This window comes from Calonectris borealis, chromosome 18 (assembly GCF_964195595.1).
Source record: "Calonectris borealis chromosome 18, bCalBor7.hap1.2, whole genome shotgun sequence".
In the NCBI taxonomy this organism is placed as follows: domain Eukaryota; kingdom Metazoa; phylum Chordata; class Aves; order Procellariiformes; family Procellariidae; genus Calonectris; species Calonectris borealis.
The window spans coordinates 7602950-7621880 of NC_134329.1; the positions used below are offsets into that span (position 1 = coordinate 7602950).

Consider the following 18931-nt stretch of genomic DNA (forward strand, 5'->3'; position numbering starts at 1 on the left):
TACGGACATGATAGAAAGTCTTTCCAGTGTATGGCTGTCTTCTCGCTGTCGTCTCCAAAGCATGCATCTGCAGCAGTTTAACTCAGTCAAGGAGACATGTAGCTGAGGAGGGTTAGTGGTGCTAAAGTGCTGATGCATTTTTGAAATCTGAAAGTTTAAGTTACTTCAAGAAAATATTTATAGATTGTCTTAGATTTATTCTTCTTTCACAGCAAAAGATGCTGAAGGTGGTTGTATCCTAGGTAAAGTAGCAGGTTCACACAGGGGCTATATACAGCTGGGGGAGGTCTTTTTTTTTCCTCTTTGAGAGTTCTGAATAGTGTTACAGTTCAGTAGCTGAGAATGTGGTGATCTTGCTGGGCCACCAGACACACGAGTTATTCCAGAAATAATCATCATGACATCAATCTTGAGTTCTAGAGGTGTAAATTGGAGCATGCGGATTAGTGATTCAGTTGACCTTGCCCAGCTTGGCAAAATCTCAAAGTGAAAAAATTTGTCAACACAGTCTTCATCAAAGTCTATGGGAAAACTGGAATTTGTGTACATGGTGCTACGTGTTCCTCCTATCTAGCTGTCAGGCTTTTTGCCTCGGGCATGCATTTGATGCAGTTCTTGTGTTTCAAGACCAAATGTAGTAAAGCTGAATTCATTGGCTTTAACTCAGTTTTAAGTTTGTAAACACTGTTGGATTTTAGGGCAACAAAAAAATACTGTCCAGCCCTGACTGCATGTTGTGAGAAGTCTGCCGTCTCCTGTTAAATTTGGGAGGCTGCTTTTCTTACAACTTAATTTAAAAAATAAGTCATTAATCAAAGATTATGACCTCACTGAGTACAGTGCATTACTTCAGAGTTGAGAGAAAACGTAATAGCTAGTAGAAAACCACTATTTCCTGGAAGTGTGCTGTGAAGCCTTTCAGTAGCTAATTATTTTAATTGCATATGTTATTACTGTGAGTGTTAACAGGTGCTTGAACTCCCTTATGTGTCAATGTATTGGAAACTTGCCTGTGATTTATTTTTTTCCTCCATCTGTTTGATGAAACTTACTAAAAGCTATTGAGTGCAACCAGAACTGTGTGCTCATCACCTTTCAAAAAAAAAAAAAATTGAAGCCAGCTCTTTAACCAGTGATTTCAGTGTGACATCAGGGTTGATACTGACATTTCCACCTTGCTTTTTTTGCTTGATTTGAGGGAGGAAATGATGCTTTCCATTCGTGCAGTCCCAGATGCCCTGCAGAATTTAATGACAGTGTTTCTCTTTCAGTTCATCAGTCAATTGCTGGAAGTAATCCCTCTGTCGGCAGCAGCAGAGAATGAAATCGCATTGCCAGCTGATATCAAAGCCCTGCAACAACACTTGTGTGTGGTGCAGCTCTCAAGGTTGCTCGGTATCTATCACGCCATGGATAAGAAGCAAAAGCTGACTGTGGTCCGGGAGTTGATGCTGAGATACCGCCATGGATTGGAGTTTGGTGAGAAAAATCTTGAAACTAATGTTGCAGTTCACTTGCAGCTTTTTATGAGCAATAGTTCAGAGCTTTTTCAGGGGATCGGAACAGCACAAACGCTGATGGCACCCATCGTGCCGCTAGATAATACTTTGTTTTCTCCTTTATGATTATATCCTTGGGCATACCTGAATTCTGTTTCCTTTTAATTTTTTTTTTTCTTTTCAGTTATGTATCTTAAAGATAAATGAGAAATTCCTGGGTAGTTGAGATGGTACATTTATATCTTCGCAAAATTGCCTGTGCCTTTACGCAAAGCCAGGCTTTATCACTGGTGCACATAGGACAAATACACGGGCAAGAATATTGATTTGTAAATCTTGCAGTTGTAGGAGAGTCTTTTCTTCTTCCAGCAGATGTCAACATATGAAGTGGCCCAAAGTCTGCTCATGATGAACAAATGCAGCATGTATACAGTTGTTTCAGTTTTTAAGACAACTCTGGATTTTATAGATTAAGCTGTGGTTATCGTCTGCCAGATAGCTGTGTCATTTGATAATGCTGAAATGTGAGAAGCAGCTGACAGCACTGTTAGTAATTCAAGGGTAACTTTTTTTTTCTTTTTAGGGAAATCTTGTTTGAAAACTGAATTGCAGTTTTCAGATTATTACTGCCTGCTTGCAGTTCACCTGCTGCTTGATCTGTGGCTAGAAGGTATGTTCCTAAAATTGCATCTTGCTTAGTATCACTCTGGATGGATGTGACAGGGAGACTGTCCCTGTGGCCACTGTGTACCTGGCATGGCTTGTTAGGCCTGTAGCTTTCTCGTTTTTTTTTTTTTTTCCCCTCAATATGGGGTGTTTCAGGAGTCCCTCTATTCAGTTGGTGTTTGATATGAGCCTCAGTCACCTTTAAAGGGATTTAATTTTTCTGATTAATTCCTGTAAGTCCTGGTAGAGTTTTGCTGATGACTCTTGCAGCTCAGTGCTGGCTGTCTTCAGAAGCTTGTTCTGAGTTTCCCATGTAGGTAATGTTTTCTATCCCCTTACATAAGTTCTGTGGACAATTCCCCTCCGATATCAGAGGTGTTTTGAGAGTATTTCTTTCCCTCTCTGACATACTTTGTCTTTTGAATCCCCTGATTCTAGACCTTCTGCTGAGAGCTGTTGCCCTGTCTTGAGTATTCCTGTACTCCACATCTGCTCTGCCTGTTAGTCTCCTAATCCCACAGAGTCAGTCTCCAGTGGTGGCTGTTTATATTCCTGCCCTTCAGTGTAGCCATCAGTTACGCCTTTGTCTTTCCCAAGGAAGATTTAGTCTTTAACCTGAGTAAATCCATCGTCGGGTTCCTGGCAGGTCACCGGTGGAGAGTGGGCTCTTGAATTCCTGGCTCTGTGCTGCTCTTTTGCATAATTCTTGGGAGTGCTCTGTGTGTATAAGCTAGAAATCCTGAACAGTCCAGGACTCATCAGGGAAGGTCACTTCTCCTGCAGTATGCCTGCATGTGAGTGCTTTGCTCTATACAAATGTGAGCTAGGTATTCCCTGTGAGGAATTATTCCTCCACCTTTCCCTCAGAGAGCAGCTATAGTGCTGGGGTGGCTGTTATGTTTTAAGGGCAGTAACGTGGCTGATGAATGCCATCTGCATGTTTAAATGCATGGGCCTATTTTGAGAGTAACTCAGGGAAGGAAGCTTCAATGCCAAAGCAAACTGTGCTGTCGGTGTTCAGTGCCTCTTTCTGATCATGCCTGTCCATGTGTTTTGTCTTTGTCGCCAGGTGAAGAGACGGCTGTTTGGCAGTGCCTAACTCTCTTAGAAGAAGGGTTATCTCATAGTCCTTCTAATGCTCAGTTTAAATTGCTGCTCATTCGAATCTACTGCAGGCTTGGTGCATTTGAACCTGTTGCAGAGCTCTATTCCAGCCTTGATGCAAAACACATACAGCACGACACCATCGGGTGGGTAGTATATACTGAGAATAATTGGTGATGGTGACCGTCCAGTAACCAGTCCTGAGATCTTCAGTTTCCTTTGCTACTGAAAGTTAGCAGATTATCAGATTTTCATACATTGTTGTGTAAAAGTGTTTTGGAATTACATGAGACACATCTACTGAAGTATACTCCCCTTCTTGTGGAGTATCTTTCCTGTGTGATTTTGATCAGTTTTGGATTTTCAGAGTATTAACTAAAGGGAATCTGAAAGAAATTTGTGAAATGTATATCTTGATGCCAGTCATAGCTTGGTGTTCTGGCTTGTGTCATTGCTCAGCAAAGCTTGGGAGCGCTAGTTGAAACAAATATACCAAATGGAAATGGCCGTGCCTTGGTTGGTGTGTTTGTGGGTATCTAATTAAGTAAAGCTCTTGCACACTTAGCAAGGTGGATGGAGGAACTCCAAGCCCCCGCATACTGTTTTTTTAAAAAATTAAGAATACCTTCCATTACTGTTAAAAGCTTAAATTTTAATACGAATGTTGTGATTGCCATCTGTTAAATCTCTAGACTTTTCATTAAAGCTGGACTGTGCTGGAGTTCGCTGTTCAGAGCTGTGTTTGAAATTCAGGTTTCCCCAGGGTTGTGTGCTGATATTTGACTTGTGCTGTTGTGTTGCAGCTATCTTCTGACGCGCTATGCAGAGTCACTGGGCCATTACGCTGCGGCATCCCAATCCTGCAATTTTGCACTCAGGTTTTTCCACTCCAACCAGAAAGATGTAAGTTGAAAGAAGCCTCTGTGCCCTGTAACAGAGCAATTATGTCAAGATGCCTTACAGAAGTTTGTGCCCTATGTAAAGGCTTACAGAAATGTAGTGGTGATAACAAAGAGGAATAATACGTGCAACTTTGTGTTTATAGTAAAGGTTGCCTCAACCTGCGTTTCTCATTGCAAGAATTTGTAACTTACTGGTTTTGCTTTAGCTTTCTATATATAAAAGCCAGTTTCAATACTCCTCAAAAACAGGTATGATTACTTTCAAATGAATGGATTGTAATTTTATGCAAGAACTTAAGTGAAATGTCACGTGGCAAGTAAGTCCTGGTGTCATAACTGCTAGCATTTTGGAAAGTCATACAGTAGCTAGGGATGGTGGGTCAAGATGGTTATGGCATACTCATGAATCCTTTATGTGACAATCACTGAAGTGGCGTGTTTTAGTGATGGCTGTCCTGGGCACACATGGATGGTGGGGAATGCACATCACTTTAAAAGGTGGGGAAAGTGCAAGGAACAAGGTGGGAGGATTTCAGAGGGGAAAAACTGAGTCTTGAAGTCTCATCTTCGCGGAAGGCAGAGCAGAGCCCATGACTAACTGCATTATTTTGAAGTGATAGGATCAAATTGCAAAACCTGGTCTTGTGCTAATGGGAACTACCTGCTTTATTTGGTTCACCCCAAAAAGTGGTGTGAATGAAAAGAAAGTTGTCTTGAATTAGAATCTTGGCACTGGAATGGAGGAGATAGTGAGGAGAGAGTAGCTGAATTCCCCCAAAGGGATCAGGTGCATCCTAAAATGCACGCCATGCCCTAGACATATAGCATGCTTGTAGCTTGCTGATTAGTAAGTGTATTTGTCAAAAATCTTACTTGGAAAGTACACTCTGATGTACATTCTGATACATTCATAGGGAAAATATAAATTCTCTTTCAGAATTCCCATGGAATCCATGAAAAATGGGTTAGGTAGGAGAACGGTGGAACAACACATTCTTGAAGTCTTGGTGGAGATATATTGGGCAAACAGGAACAGAAATAGTCCAGAATTGTGGTAGGGAAGTATATGCATGTCAGTCCATCTCCCTAAAACTTGCAAGGCAGTCCCATTCTGAGGAGTGGGACTATATCCTATATATTTATATTTTACAGTTTGATCACTGTTGAGAGGTAGGTGAAGAAAATTATTTTTACTTTACTTCATAAGAAACTTAGCCGCTGGCTAAGTTGGCTCCAAAGGCTCTGCAGTCATACAACTTGCTTTCCCACCATCCCAGAAATAGATAAAAACACAAGACTTGTCTGTAAACATGCTCATGCAGTAATCCCTCGGAAGAGTACCTTTGCACTGTTGGCAGCCCAGGTTGTTCCTGTGTACAAGATACCAGTTGCCATTTACCTGTGCCCGGAAGGGAGATGCTGAGTTACTGTGAGTTACTGAGTTACTGTACTGAGTTTCTGTGTCTGACACAGAAATTTCACTGCAGGGAGCGGGATGCACAGAGGAGCATGTAGATTGTACGATGGGAGCTTGCTCTCATCTGCTTCCCTCACTTGCTCATTGTTTAAGCACTGATTCTACTTGCTAAGAGTCTTTGGGTTCCTGCGTGCAGTGTTTTGTGCTGGAGTGAAGCCCTGGATCCAGACAGCTTTCTCCTACGTGTCTGTTGATGGTAGTGGTGGCTTTTTTTTGGCTTTTTTTTTTTGCTTTTTTTTTTTTTTATGAGGAGTACCTTGTTCAGTCTTGTTTAAAGGTCACTCGCTGGATGTTAATGAAAAACATACCTGGAACCAACTGTCTGAATAAAAAAGCCTGACTGCTGGGTGCCAAGTGAAAAAAGTGAACCGAAAAAACTATTGGATGTCATTTGTCTGCTTGGGAACGCTGCATTGTAAAGAATCAAGAAATCCTCTTTCCCTGGAAAACAAACTGAAGTAACTTCAGATGTGGTTACCTTGAAAGAAGGTTATTCTCTTTGGCATGAATGATAAAGGTGCTTGCAGCAGAGAAGAACTGATTGGCTCCAGTAGCTCAACATCTGTACGCAGACGAAGGCAGCCACGTTCCAAGTGCTGTTTCCAGGAAAATGCTACTCAACACATGTTCCAGAAACCCTGAAAAGGCAGTGCCTGACTGGTTCAACCTGCCTCACTACTACACCTTAAAAGGTTGAAATTGCAAAAAGGGCGGAAGTGATGCAATCAGCATTATATAATTCTTTATGCTACAAGATAAGGATGTGACTCTGGAACCCACTTGCATCATGTCTCATCTTGGAGACAGAGTATTGCGACCAAAGGACCATGAGCCATTGTTGATCTCGGCTAGCCAAATCTCTCCCATGTTCTGGACACTTCCAGTGGTTATCACCTTAAGATCCTTTTAGTTGGGAAATGCATCAAAAGCTGTACTAATTTGCAAATAGCAAGTGTCCTTTAAACCAACCATAAGGTGCAAACTGCAGGAGGTGAAGGCTCAATTCAGGGTACTGTTCACCTAGGATGATGGCATGACAGGAGTGGAGATGCAAAAAGGCATTCCTTACCGTAAGGAATGTCCCAAGTATCACAAGGTCAGAATCTGCTACCAATTTCTGTGCTGCTGTGGTTCTGCTGGGGTTGCCCCTTCATACTCAGGGTCCTGGTATCAGCTTCCCATTCGAGTCCCATAACAGCATCTAACTGCAGTGTTAAAAGAGGACTATCCTTTAAAAGTTACCTTTTTATGTGATTTCAGATACTGCCTGCTCCTCTCTAGGTTGATGTTTAAGATAGCTGCAACGTCTGCTACAGCATAGAGAACGTGTCCTGCGGCACACTGTGCGTGGGACTCTGCCTAGAACAGGAAGTGTGGGATGTAAACGAAGTGGTCTGGCATAAGAATATAGCTACTGATTCAAACTGATTGCTTTGGATAAATATGTTTTCCTTCTGACTTGCTGAACTTAACAGCCTGAAGTGAATCCTGTTTAAGAGTGGGTCCCATGAGTAACAGCCATCTAGGATGCTGTGCAGTCCTGACGCAGTATTTCTGCTCTGGGAAAGGATGCCAAGGACAGGGAGGAGAATAGAAGGCAGTATTGCTATATTTGGCCAAAACTAAAAAGGCAACTTTATCCTTATCAAGATAGTCCTCCTTTAAATATGCAGAATCACAAGTAATCTCTCTAATTTTCTTGTGTCCGTCCGTCTTTAATTTCTCCAGATACTGCAGGCAAACAGAACACCAACGTATCCTATGGGGATTTAAAAACCACGTCGATGCAGTTGAATTAGCGCCCATAGCGCAGTCCCGCAGCCTGACAATGAACTCTGCAAGGCTGTTTATCAGAGGGTATGTTGTTGAATATTTGGCATATTTTTTCATACAATGCAAATAACCAAATTTCTTAGGAAAAAAAGACGGAGCTACCTAGAGGACATTTCTTATTTTAAAGGGGGAGAAAAAAGGTGGCTTTCATCTGTTCGTACTGGCTTCTAGTCTCTCAGAGCCTTCCAGACAGGTTGAGTCTGTTAGTACTATATAAAGTTTAGTTAACCAGGGGCCTTTTTGGTGCCTCTCATCTTCAGTGCATTTCATAATCTTGTTCAGAAGAAATTATTTGATTTTTCCAGAATTTCTCACTTGTGGAGTAATTCTGATGTAAAAAAAATACAGCCATCTGTCTTGACTGGGAGCATAAGTTGTTCATGCTGTCTCTACCGTTAGAAGTTTTCATTAAAATACAGTGCTTGTTTGGGGCTCCTCCATCATATAAATCTCCTTCTGGAGATTACTTGGACTGATGTGAAATATTAGTTGTGTACCTTGTATTGCTGCATTTCATCAGAGGGGAAGCAAACTATCCCATGGACCCTGACAGTTTCCTTTGGTGTTTAGATTGTATTGTAATGTGTATACACTGCTATTATTATCTTGTGATGCTGTATTCAAAAATCTAATAAAAAAGAGAAATAAAAAAATGTGTGAGTAATTTTTTTAATCTATGTTGCGGTAATATGTGATGCACATCCAAGTCAGTTCCAGAAAATCTGGGATATATTTATTTTGCCTGAAAGTACTTTTCACAATGAAACAATGATTTGAATAATGCATCTCAAAAAAAAAAAAAAAAAGCCTTCTAAAATCATCTCTCCCCTCCTTTAAGTATTTTTCAGTCTCAGTGGTGACAGTAATGTGGTGTTTCTTAGTGTCGGTTTGGTTATTAAATCATACTGCCCGGTGGAGCATCTGGGCATTCTCAAATTAAAGTAGCAAAACTGCTGGGGTGACTTGGACAAGCAAAAGTGCAACCTTCTCCCAGGGATTGAGTATCTGCCAGATTCTGTACCTCTGGGTTAATGAAAACCACAGAAATGCAATTTCATGGCAGTGACCTTGTTGAAGTCTGGTGGTTCTGTATTTATGGAAGTAACTAATACAGAGATGGTGTGTGTTTTCTTCCAGACCTCAGAATACATCATTCAAGCCTACAAGTACGGTGCGTTTGAGAAGATCCCAGAATTCATTGCATTTAGAAATAGGCTGAACTCTTCCCTTCACTTTGCGCAAGTTCGCACAGAACGGATGTTGTTAGACCTCTTACTTGAAGCAAATATGTAAGTATAGCAGCGATAAGTGCAGCACCTTGCACGTGGAAAAAATTGGAGATTTGTGCATTGGCAGAACAGTGGCCAAGTGAGACCTTAGTGAGTTGCAGTTGCAGCTTTTTGGCAAAAACCTGTGATCTACTTCTCTCCGCTTCTAATTTGCTCTCCCCTTCAGCATCCTTGTCGGTACCATGTATATGTAACACTTCTGACATCAGAAGAGTTGAACATTGGAGAGAATGTGATTTGTTAGTGAGCTGGGTGTTCTGTTTCCAGTGATCAAGTGTTTGATTTAATGTTGCTTATTCTTATGTACAGATCAACCAGTTTAGAAGAAAGTATAAAGTCCATGAGTCTGAGCCCAGAGGAGGATGACATTCCATGGAAAGATTTGCGTGACAACAGAGACCTGACCGTCTTGTTTAACTGGGATCCAAAAGACAGGTGAGTAGAAATATCCTTAACTGTAGAGTCACAGTAAGCTTTTCCTTACAGCACACATGGCGAAGAAAATGCTTTCAGGGTAACTGCCATATTTAAATGTTCTTTAGGCTGGCTAACTGCAAACTTAACAAGCATCATTCATCACTTCTAGCAGTGCTGCCTTTTTACATATTAATACAGTTTCCTGAATTTCTGACCACTCCTTCCTCTTCATACAGTATTCGATAATTTGGGTAGGCTTTTGTACCTGAGTGAAGCTTGCTACTTTGCCAAATTGAAGCATTTGCCTGAAAACATTTGGTGCCTTTCTCTAGGGACATTTCTGAAGAACATAGGAAACTCTCACTGGAGGAAGAAACCATGTGGTTGCGAATCCGGTCTTTAACTTTAAGGCTAGTAAGCGGACTCCCAACTCTTAGTCACAGTATTCAACCAAAGAACTCTGAAAAGACTGCAGAGAACGGCGTCTCATCCAAGATTGATACAATTCGATCCCTGCTTCAGCAGCTGGAAGCGGCAGTGGATTCAGGGAAGAAGTTTCTAGAACAAAAAATTCAGGTACCCATTAAGGAAAAAGCTATCCCCAAATATTAAATGAACGTGAATGCAAGCAGAGAAACTGAATGCGTCTTGTAACGTCCAGCAGGCTGCAGAATGCACGTAACTGGCCCTGAGTTTGTAGTGTATGAATCTGACTGAGAGATGTGCCAGAGACAAACACTGTGTTCTGGATAAGGAAAAGCTGCAACACCTTTTATCTTTTTCTTTGCTTCTTGCCTAGTATCCTGTCCTTGGCCCTCCTCCTACCCGAATGGCTGGCTTCTTCAGTAATGGCAGCTGTCAATGCCAGACTAGCTTGTTTTATCTTGTTAGTGATATTTATGAACTAGATACCAATGGCTTAGGTAAGTGTTGGAGGGGCAGGGGTTTAACCAGATTGTCACGATGTCTGGTGGGAGGGAGCGAGATGTGTCTCCATTTACTTTGAAAACTACTAGGCGTTGGCTGATGTGGACCCAAACTTACTTGTGTGTTAATTTTTTGAATGACACTAAGTTATCTGGGAGGCGACGCCTTAATTTAATGTTCTATGTGAGTCTTCATTTTTGTACAGTGTATGTTGATGTAATACTGGATCCTCTTTGAAAGCAGTTGTATTTGCTTTTGACTGCTAACACTAAATTACATTTAAATGCCTCTAAGTTTTCTGGAAGCAGAAAATACACAAACTTTTAGTTTATAACTACTTTTTTTCTTTCAGAAGATTCAGCAGAAATCCAGGAGAGGATAGGGAATAGTTTCAAGTCTTTAGTAGAACGACTAACAGGTAAATGGTAACTCAAGAATAAACACTGGTAGTGCTTCATGGTGGTCTGAGGATGTGCTGCTGACTGTGCTGCAATTACGGGGAAGTGTGTTAATGCATCTGCAGACCCCTTGGAAAGATACTTGAGAACAAGGCTGAGATTCCCCTTGGCTTGTCTGATCATGAAGCTGTTGCATGCCACAGAATGTTATGTCCTATCATTTCGCTACCTTGCAGCCTAGTCTTAGAAACTGTTGTCTCTCTGGTACTTGGTCCAGGTGTGCTAATAAATAGAGTGGAGATACTGTTTGTAATGAAATAAAATTCAGAGGAAACTTCAGAGCTGGACCTTCTTGAGAGGCTTTGGCCAAATTTATCATTAGCTGCTTAGTGGTCCGTCCTCTGACAGCTTTGCACACTGCACTGAGACACATGCTGTAGAGAAAATACACATTTAAATTGATCTACATGTCCTGAATAAGGCTTTTCTTTTTTCTTTTCAGACTTGTTCAATAAATGTAAAGGTGATTTGATTGAAGTCAGAGATGGCACCTTGAAAACTCATCCAAACCTGTTAGAAAACCTAGTCTTCTTTGTTGAGGTATTGTTTTCTTTGGAAACTAGAAATTTTTGGGTACTTTAGGGTAGAAATGTTGGAACTAAAACACAGTGAAAGTTCTTTGGTCTCAGTAATTCATGAAAGCAGAGGTTTTTGTTGCATATTCTAACTACTCTAAGACTCTCTGAGTCTTATCAGTAGGAACACTAAAGTGAGTTTAGAAGCCTCCTTTAAAAGCAACTTGTAACATACTTGTACCTTTTTTCCAGACGATCTCCATTGCCCTGTGGGTATCAAGTTACTGTGACAGTGTCCTCCGACCTTTTAAATCCAACCTGCAAAAAAAGAAGAAGAAAAAAAAAGAAAGCAGTGTAGCTATGGTAGACAATATTCCTTTCTTTTCTTCTCCCACCCCCCATCCAACAGCATATTTATACTGAAAGAAAAATCAGGATTGATGACATGTTAATAAACTGTTTTTCATAAACTTTGCCTTGTAGAGGCTGACGTAGGTTAGAGATTACTCCGTACTAATTCTTAAAACTCCTTTTCTGTTTAAAATCAAATGGTGACTGCCACATCTCTGACATGACATGACAGCTTTTTAATAGGAAACACAGTTTAGAGTATCGCAGGGCTTTGCCTTGAATGCATTCCAGTAAACTAGTTAACTGGTGGTATTTATCTGGGTAGGTAGATTATAGCTTAGCGTTGGGGGGGACGAGTAGAATGATAGATGTTACAAAGTGAGTTGTCATATAACATAGTCATTTGAATAGGCATTAATATGTGTTTATAAATGTATTTGTTTTTATAGCCACCTGTATTTACACATTTTCTGGATTATGTTACTGAACTACAGACATTAACTTCCAATGTAATAGATCACATCAAAGGGCTTGAAATAATTCTGACTGCACTAAAACTTGAAGAGCTGTCCCTCAAGGACACTCTGCTTTTACAGGTAAGAACTTGCATCATTATTTGTGTGCTATATACATTTGTGTGTGACTGATAACAACCTGCATGTACGTGCCTATGGGATAACTTTGTTGAAAGCTGCTTTTCCCAAAAATGTTTTACTGGAAGGAAAAAAAAAAGGAAAACAAACAAAAAACTCCCACATGTTATGATTGACTTAATTGTTCTTCAACAGAGGTTAGGGACCAGGCTGCGAGAAAGCTTAGTTTTAGAGTGGTAAGTTAAGTTTTTTTTATAGTGACAGTGACTTTGCCTCATCTGATCAGCTCTAGCTTACTGCACAAAATAATCTCAAAAAATGAGATCTAAACACAGGAATTTAAAAATACTTTCATTTTGTGTGGTATGTTAGTGAAGAAAAACTTAAGCTTTTAACATTATTTTGTTGTCTGTGATATGACTTATTCTATTATCTATGGTTTAACATGCCATAATGGATGCAAAATACTTATTCCAGGAAACGTTTGAGATTCACTTACTGCTGATTAGTCACTTCCCTGGAAACAATTACTTGATCTTTAAAGAAAAACAAGTGGCAACTCCTCCCCGCCAGCTCTACAGGGAAAAACAAAGGCAGGAGTAATAGACACTACACATGCCAAACCTCATGCCAAATTTAGACATGTGGAGCATGGGCCTAATGAGGAAGCTTGGCTTTTTAAGCCATGACAATCAGATAAGAGTTAAACTTTGTGATAGACAAGTTAATGTTACTGTCGTAAGGGATCTTCTAACAGTTCAATACTTACTATGAATGTATTTGTTTAAAACGGTGGTTGAGATCCTGAAAACGGTGTCAGAGTCCGGCTAAAAAGCCTAGAGGTGACTGAAAGCATAGAATTGGAATTTTCTTTATGGTGCTCTTGAAACACAAGTGGAGATAAAGGTGGAAGAGCGCAAAGTGGTGGAATAGGTATCATCTTCTGATACACAGGGGAGAGGGGCTGGGGGAGTGGTGAGTCATGCTCCTCTTCAAAGAAGGATTGCAGATTCCAGGAGAAAGGTTTGAGAAGGGGAGTTGTCTCCTCACCAGTATTAGTTTGGGGGGTGGGAGAGACTGATTTGAGAAAGCACAGGCAGAAGTTGTGTTATCCAGGACCTCCACAGATTCAATTAGGAATTGGCACTTAAGACAAAAACAGGTCTCTGATGTATTTATCTAAAAAAGGAAAACTGGCCTACAGGGCATTGGCACTCATATTTGTCTAGATGGGAGATCTGAAGGCTTTTGAATTGGGGAGGATTTAAAAGCTGCACCCTTGTATTTCAGAATTGCACTTCTGTCCACCTAAGTTGCTGTTAGCCAGCTTATATTTTTTCAATTAGATTGTCCTGTTTATTTCCTAGCATGTTAGTTAACATTTCCCTTTTCTTGTTGTTGCATGATGCTGATGCAGAAGTATCTCAAATATATTAAAAAAAAGTGCAAAAAATGATAGAAATCAAGGAAATCCCTTAGACTGTATTTAATGCAAATCTGAATAAAACCAAAAAAGTACATTTTCTTAATATCATCAAAGAATTTTCTTTAAGATTGAATAATCTTAAAGGGATAAGACATTTTGATCTTTGTCATTTTTCTGGTTCCTTGCTGAGTCAGCAAATCCCTCCATCTTCCCTTTGTTGCACAGCATCAAATTACTATGCAAGGCAGATCTGCAAAACCCAACCGTTAGATTCACATGGATTTGAGCAGAAGCATCTGTGGGAGTCTGTAGCTTTCCCTGTGTTTGTTCATGATGTTTGCTGATCTGTTTGTTGTTTGACATTGTTGCAGTAAATCCTGATAAATGCAGTCTGTATAGCTCTACTCAGATCTGGAGCTATGTTTGCAGCTCTGTGTGTTTAGAGCTAAAAGGTGCTTTTGAAAAAGTCCTCGTGTTCAGGTATTAGTGAAAATTCTGCTGTGAATGGAGTGAGACTGGCAATGTGTCAGCTGAACCTTGTCGCTGATGCGAGATTTTCCCACATCAGTTTGGTTTATGCGGGCTGTGCCTCGCAGGCTTTTCTGCTGTTATCTGTATGAGTGTCTGCAAAAGGCGTCCTGATAGCAAGTCACCTCTTGACAGAACAGTGGTTATGGCTGCTGCTTTGGGCACCAGGATTTGCTCTTTCTGCATACAGAAATACAGCGGCGTTCATGATAGGTCAGTGCTAACCTCACTCCACCTGCAGGAGCGGTGCCAACAGTGGTGTGTGATGGTGGTCCTCCTAAAAGCCTTTTAGCTTGGGCATTTTAGGAAACTGCACATTAAAGGGAATCTAATCACTTTGGGAAAGCTAGGTACCAGTGTTGCTGAATTAGTGACATCTGAACCTGTCCCAGGCACTGCAGCTCACTATGCTGTGGAATTTGGTGTAAGAGTCTCTTAGCTCGTCAGCATTCATTTGCTGTTTGACTTCACTTTTCTGTATAAGAAATTCTCTACTTTAATAAATGCTGGCTAAAATGAAATGCCACACACACTCACAATTTCAGCCACAAATATTTTGCACAAGAATGTTTACAGAAGTTTTGAAGAAATGTTAATGTGTTACCAGCCCTGTCTGGGTATCTGCAGGAATTATTGCTGCTGAGCATTCCCTTTGTAAACTTACACTGTGGTCCTCATGAATTTCTTATCAGCGTTTGAGGTGGTGGGGGAAGTTTAACGGGAGGATTTAAATAGTTGCTGTGGAGTGAATGATTTCTCTTTTGCATTTTGCAGGAAGAAAAAAAGTTTACAAAGACTGTGCAAGGGAAGGTCCAGAGCAGTTACCATCACTCAGTTCAGGAAATTGGAGAGCTGCTGAAAAAGAGACTCGATACCATTAAAAAACTAAAGATTTGAGAAACGCATCCTTGACAGACTCCACAGGGGAGTGACACCAGAGTCCCAGACAGAAGCAACATCCAATATACCATCACTTTAATCCAGAACTTCCTCATAATGCATGAAGGACTAAAAATCATAAAACAATTTTTTTAGGTATTACAGATGTATTGAGCTGATTTAAATTATTGTACATAAACGAGAAGCAGGGACCCTTATTGGGGTTTGACCACTTTTTATACATGTTCATAAGCATATTGCAAAGGAGAACATTAACTTTCTTCCCTTTTGATCTCTAGAAACAACTGGAGATGGTCTTTAGAAGCAGCAATAGAAATCCAGTGTAAAGCATATATCTCAAAGGAGTTGTATTTTCATCACCATACAGTGTTTATAATTTTTGTATGGTCCTTGCCTTAGAAATGCAGAAATTGTAGATGCCCGCATTCAGCCGCCTCCAATGAAATGAGCCCATTTTGGAGCTGCCCGTTTTGTCCGCAAGCCACCTGGTCCTACTGAATTAACTCAGTGTGTTGGTCCAGCAGGGAGAGGTGAGGCTGCACTGAGGAACACCCTCTGCGTACCGCCTTCCAGCAGAGCCCAGCCTCCCTCGCAGGCTGGGAGTAAGCCGGGCCCGGTGGCGAGGCAGGTTCCTCTAAGGAGAGAACTGCTGGAGGGAAGAGATGGTGTCGGTGTACACACAGGTTGTTCTCACGTTCAGAAAAATTGCAAATCTGATGAGGAGCAAACTTGGCCATTAAGCTTTAGAGAGAGAGATGGGAATCGGTGTTTCAGCAAAAAATACAAAACCAGAGACCTTGTATATAATAGCTGCAGTGAAGTCTGACACTGCGGTCTGATTTCATGTCAGTTTAATGTAAAACAGCAATCATCATGACTTTCAAAAAGTGTATTTAGATTACTGAAACTTTAAGACTTAAATATTTTAATAGAAATTAAATCCTATTGGCTTTGGTTTTAATTTGGCAGAGGTAACTTTTGCTTCCGCTGTGGTATGAGGCTGAGAATACTTTTTGTAACTGTATGCTTGCTTTTTGCAGTTGATCTTTATTCAAGTACTAGCTCATTAGGCATTCTGTTAGAAAGTGCAGTCACATCATCTGCTCCCACTGAATCTGCATTTCTGCTGTTTTGTTTTGGTTTGTTTTTTTTTTTCATTTTAAAGGAGTAATGCAGCCTAAAATTGGTAGGCAAGAAAAATTACATGTACCTGCAATACAAGGGACAGGTCAGACTTTACAGATTCCTCATCTTCTGATTTAAAGCAGCTACTTATCTGAAGTCTATATTTGAAGTTTTAAGAGAGCTGACAATCCTACCTTTGTCATCTCTTCTAAGTATGTTTTGTTAGTAATGCTAGAATGTTGATGAGAGTATTTTTTTAAAATAAATCCCCTGTAAGAGGAAAAAGAAAAAAAAACACATTGCTGCTCTTGCTGGATTTACTTTTGCTTTGCCCCATCCGGAAAGGGAAAGAAGAATGTCTGCAGGTTGTCTAATTGTAATGGATGTCCTGATGGTTTAATTGCAATGTCTGGTAAGTGCTCTGGGCTGGAGGAATACCAAAATGTGTTAAGTCTGTTTTATAGTAATACTTTTCTTGAAGAGGAAGAAAAAAAAAAACACAAAACAAAAACACAATTGAACTCTTATATGTTGTATAGAAATACCTTTTTGGAAAGAAGGGTGTGCTCCTTAAATTAAAGCAAGACCGATGACTGAAATTGATGCTTTGAGATGTGTAGGGTAAGTGACAACAGTCCCATTGCTGAGATGATGCAATTCATAGAGAAGCACTGAGCCAGAAATCTGCGCTGCCCCTTTTTATGCAAGGAGGCAAATTGCCGTTGCTGATGTTCCTGTCCCCTGCCTCCCCCGTGGCAGTGCTGACTAGAGAGGGCTTTGCGCAAACACCAGCATTGAACGCAGAGGTGACACAGCACCCTCATCCAGAGGGGGCAGTCCAGGGGCTGATTTATGCTGGAGTTTCCTTCCACTGCTGCTACAACAGGTTGAATTCAACCAGTCGAATCAATAAGCAATGGTGAAAATGTAAGTGAAGTGTACAGTTAATATAACCAAGCTTTTAAAATCCTCCCATGTGCCTGAAAGCAGAACTTTAAAAAAGGTTTTCTGCATCAGCTCTCTTAAAAGCAGAATTGAAACTACTGGGGGGTGTGTGTGTCATCTGAAGCAAAGTCTGAGAAGAGATGGAACCATGGCTCACTCTCACTTCCCGTCACAGCATTTGGCACGGCGCAGGTCCGGCGCTGGCTGGTCACTCAAACCATCCCTGTGCCAGCGCAGGGGGAATACTGACTGCTGCTCAGTGTTAGCTGCTGTCCTGTTTCCAGTTCCAGCCACTGGTGAACGGTAACAATTTTTGGATTACTCAGTGTTTTATAAAACCGGGTGCCATCTCTTCATAAGCTGTAGTTTCTCTATAGGAAGAGACGGTGTACAAAAATTACTATGTACTGACTGTTTGGGGGCTTGGTTGAGGGAGAGGGAGAATTTCTCTCCCCCTATAAATTGTGTACAGTTAAATATATTATATATTTCTTACAAAAGAGCATTTCCCCTCCAGAATGTGTCCCACAGGGATCTGATAAGAAATTCAAGCTATAACCCATTGCTGCTGTTCCCCCTTTTCCACTCTTGGGATTTGTTTTTGTTTGTTTGTTTTTGGAATTTTTTTTTTTTGGTGATGAGTTGAAAAACATACCTAGAAGAAGCTACCAAGACTACTGTTTACAGACTGAAAAAATACTGCTTTTATACTACTGGGATCACGAGCCACGATCCTTTTACAGATCTCCTCAACTCTTCTCTTTGCTTAACATCAGTGTCTGATGTAGATAAAGGCCAGAAGTCTCCTACCCTGCTTTGTCTACATACAGGACAAAATGTACAATGCCTGTTTGTGTTGCCCATCATTTTTGTACTTTTTAACTGTTCAAAAATTGCATTTATATTTTGCAATCATTGATAATCATGACTTTATTTTAACCGCTAGTAATCTTAGGAGGGGACTTTTTTGTTGTATCTGCAGCCTTATCTGAACTTTCTCTTCCTTGATTATTCATTGTTAATTTATGACTGTAGAAGATGTGTATGCCTCAGCCTTCTACGGACTTAAGTGACACAACTGCAAATGATCTGCTTTAAACTGGATGGGTTTATAATTTATATAAAAGTCAGTTTCGTTACAAATCAGTATTGCTGCCTCTTTCATTTTTCTGTCAGGATGTTCTGGAAGTGACTGAAGTGTTTGCCTCCAGTGTCTAGCTTTGTTAACTCCTTGGTGAAGCCAGATTATCCTGGTGCAGGGCAAGCAGAAAATCAAGTTACCTGCAAAGAGGGAAAGAGGGGAGGGGGGAAATGCTCATTGCTTTCTACCTGCAGACTGGGTTCAGAATGATGTCTGCTGGGGCGAGGGAGACATTGACATGATCTGACATGATTTGACATAATTTGTCAATCTGCTGTTGAGGCTTTCTGCATTGCTTGCTTCTACTTTATCCTGGCTTGCAGTGACAAGGAAGGTAAGGGCTGACAGTGCCTGAGATATCTCTAGTAGCACAAAAAAATGTGCTTGAGAGGGCCGAGGCAATGCGATGGCAGCAGCCACCCTGCCTGGCCTGCTGCTGTATATAAATATATACCCCACCAGCTGGTCTCTCCTCTCCCTGCTCATCCCTGCGTGGCCGTAGCGCTGCAGCCTGTCCTGCAGGGCCAGATCCTGCATTCTGCCCTTTCGCCTGCCTTCATCTTCTGCGAATTTGCCGCTGCAAGCTGCCTGCTTGCATTTATGTTTCTAGCAGCAGCACCACAGCCTGCTGCCCCCCGAGGGAAGGGGCTGCCTGTGCGCTCTGCCCGTTCCACGCGCGGCGTGGAAGCGGGACGGCGTTAGGGCACTGTCCGTGGCCCGAGGACCCTGCCCGCTCCACCGCCGCGGCCTGGGCCCGGCCCGGGAGCGCTGCCCCGCTCCTCCGGTTGGCCCCGGGGCTGGCGGGGCGGGGCGAGCCCCCGGCGGCGGCCGGCTC

The 18931-nt window shown here is 41.4% G+C and overlaps 1 protein-coding gene across 2 annotated transcripts in view; it reads left to right on the plus strand.

Moving 5' to 3' along the window:
- NAA25 (N-alpha-acetyltransferase 25, NatB auxiliary subunit) overlaps window positions 1-16526 on the plus strand; it is a 31256-nt gene extending 14730 nt beyond the window's left edge. The window contains exons 12-24 of one of the 2 annotated variants that reach the window (XM_075167594.1): window positions 1272-1479; window positions 2083-2169; window positions 3235-3415; window positions 4073-4172; window positions 8619-8770; window positions 9080-9205; window positions 9520-9763; window positions 9987-10110; window positions 10467-10532; window positions 11015-11112; window positions 11340-11450; window positions 11888-12034; window positions 14760-16526. In XM_075167594.1, coding sequence (XP_075023695.1) covers window positions 1272-1479; window positions 2083-2169; window positions 3235-3415; window positions 4073-4172; window positions 8619-8770; window positions 9080-9205; window positions 9520-9763; window positions 9987-10110; window positions 10467-10532; window positions 11015-11112; window positions 11340-11450; window positions 11888-12034; window positions 14760-14882 — 1767 coding nt within the window. In that variant the 3' untranslated portion in view covers window positions 14883-16526. The remainder of the gene's footprint in view (window positions 1-1271; window positions 1480-2082; window positions 2170-3234; window positions 3416-4072; window positions 4173-8618; window positions 8771-9079; window positions 9206-9519; window positions 9764-9986; window positions 10111-10466; window positions 10533-11014; window positions 11113-11339; window positions 11451-11887; window positions 12035-14759) is intronic. The other variant, XM_075167595.1, reaches the window with a different exon arrangement.
- Window positions 16527-18931: the final 2405 nt, after the last annotated feature.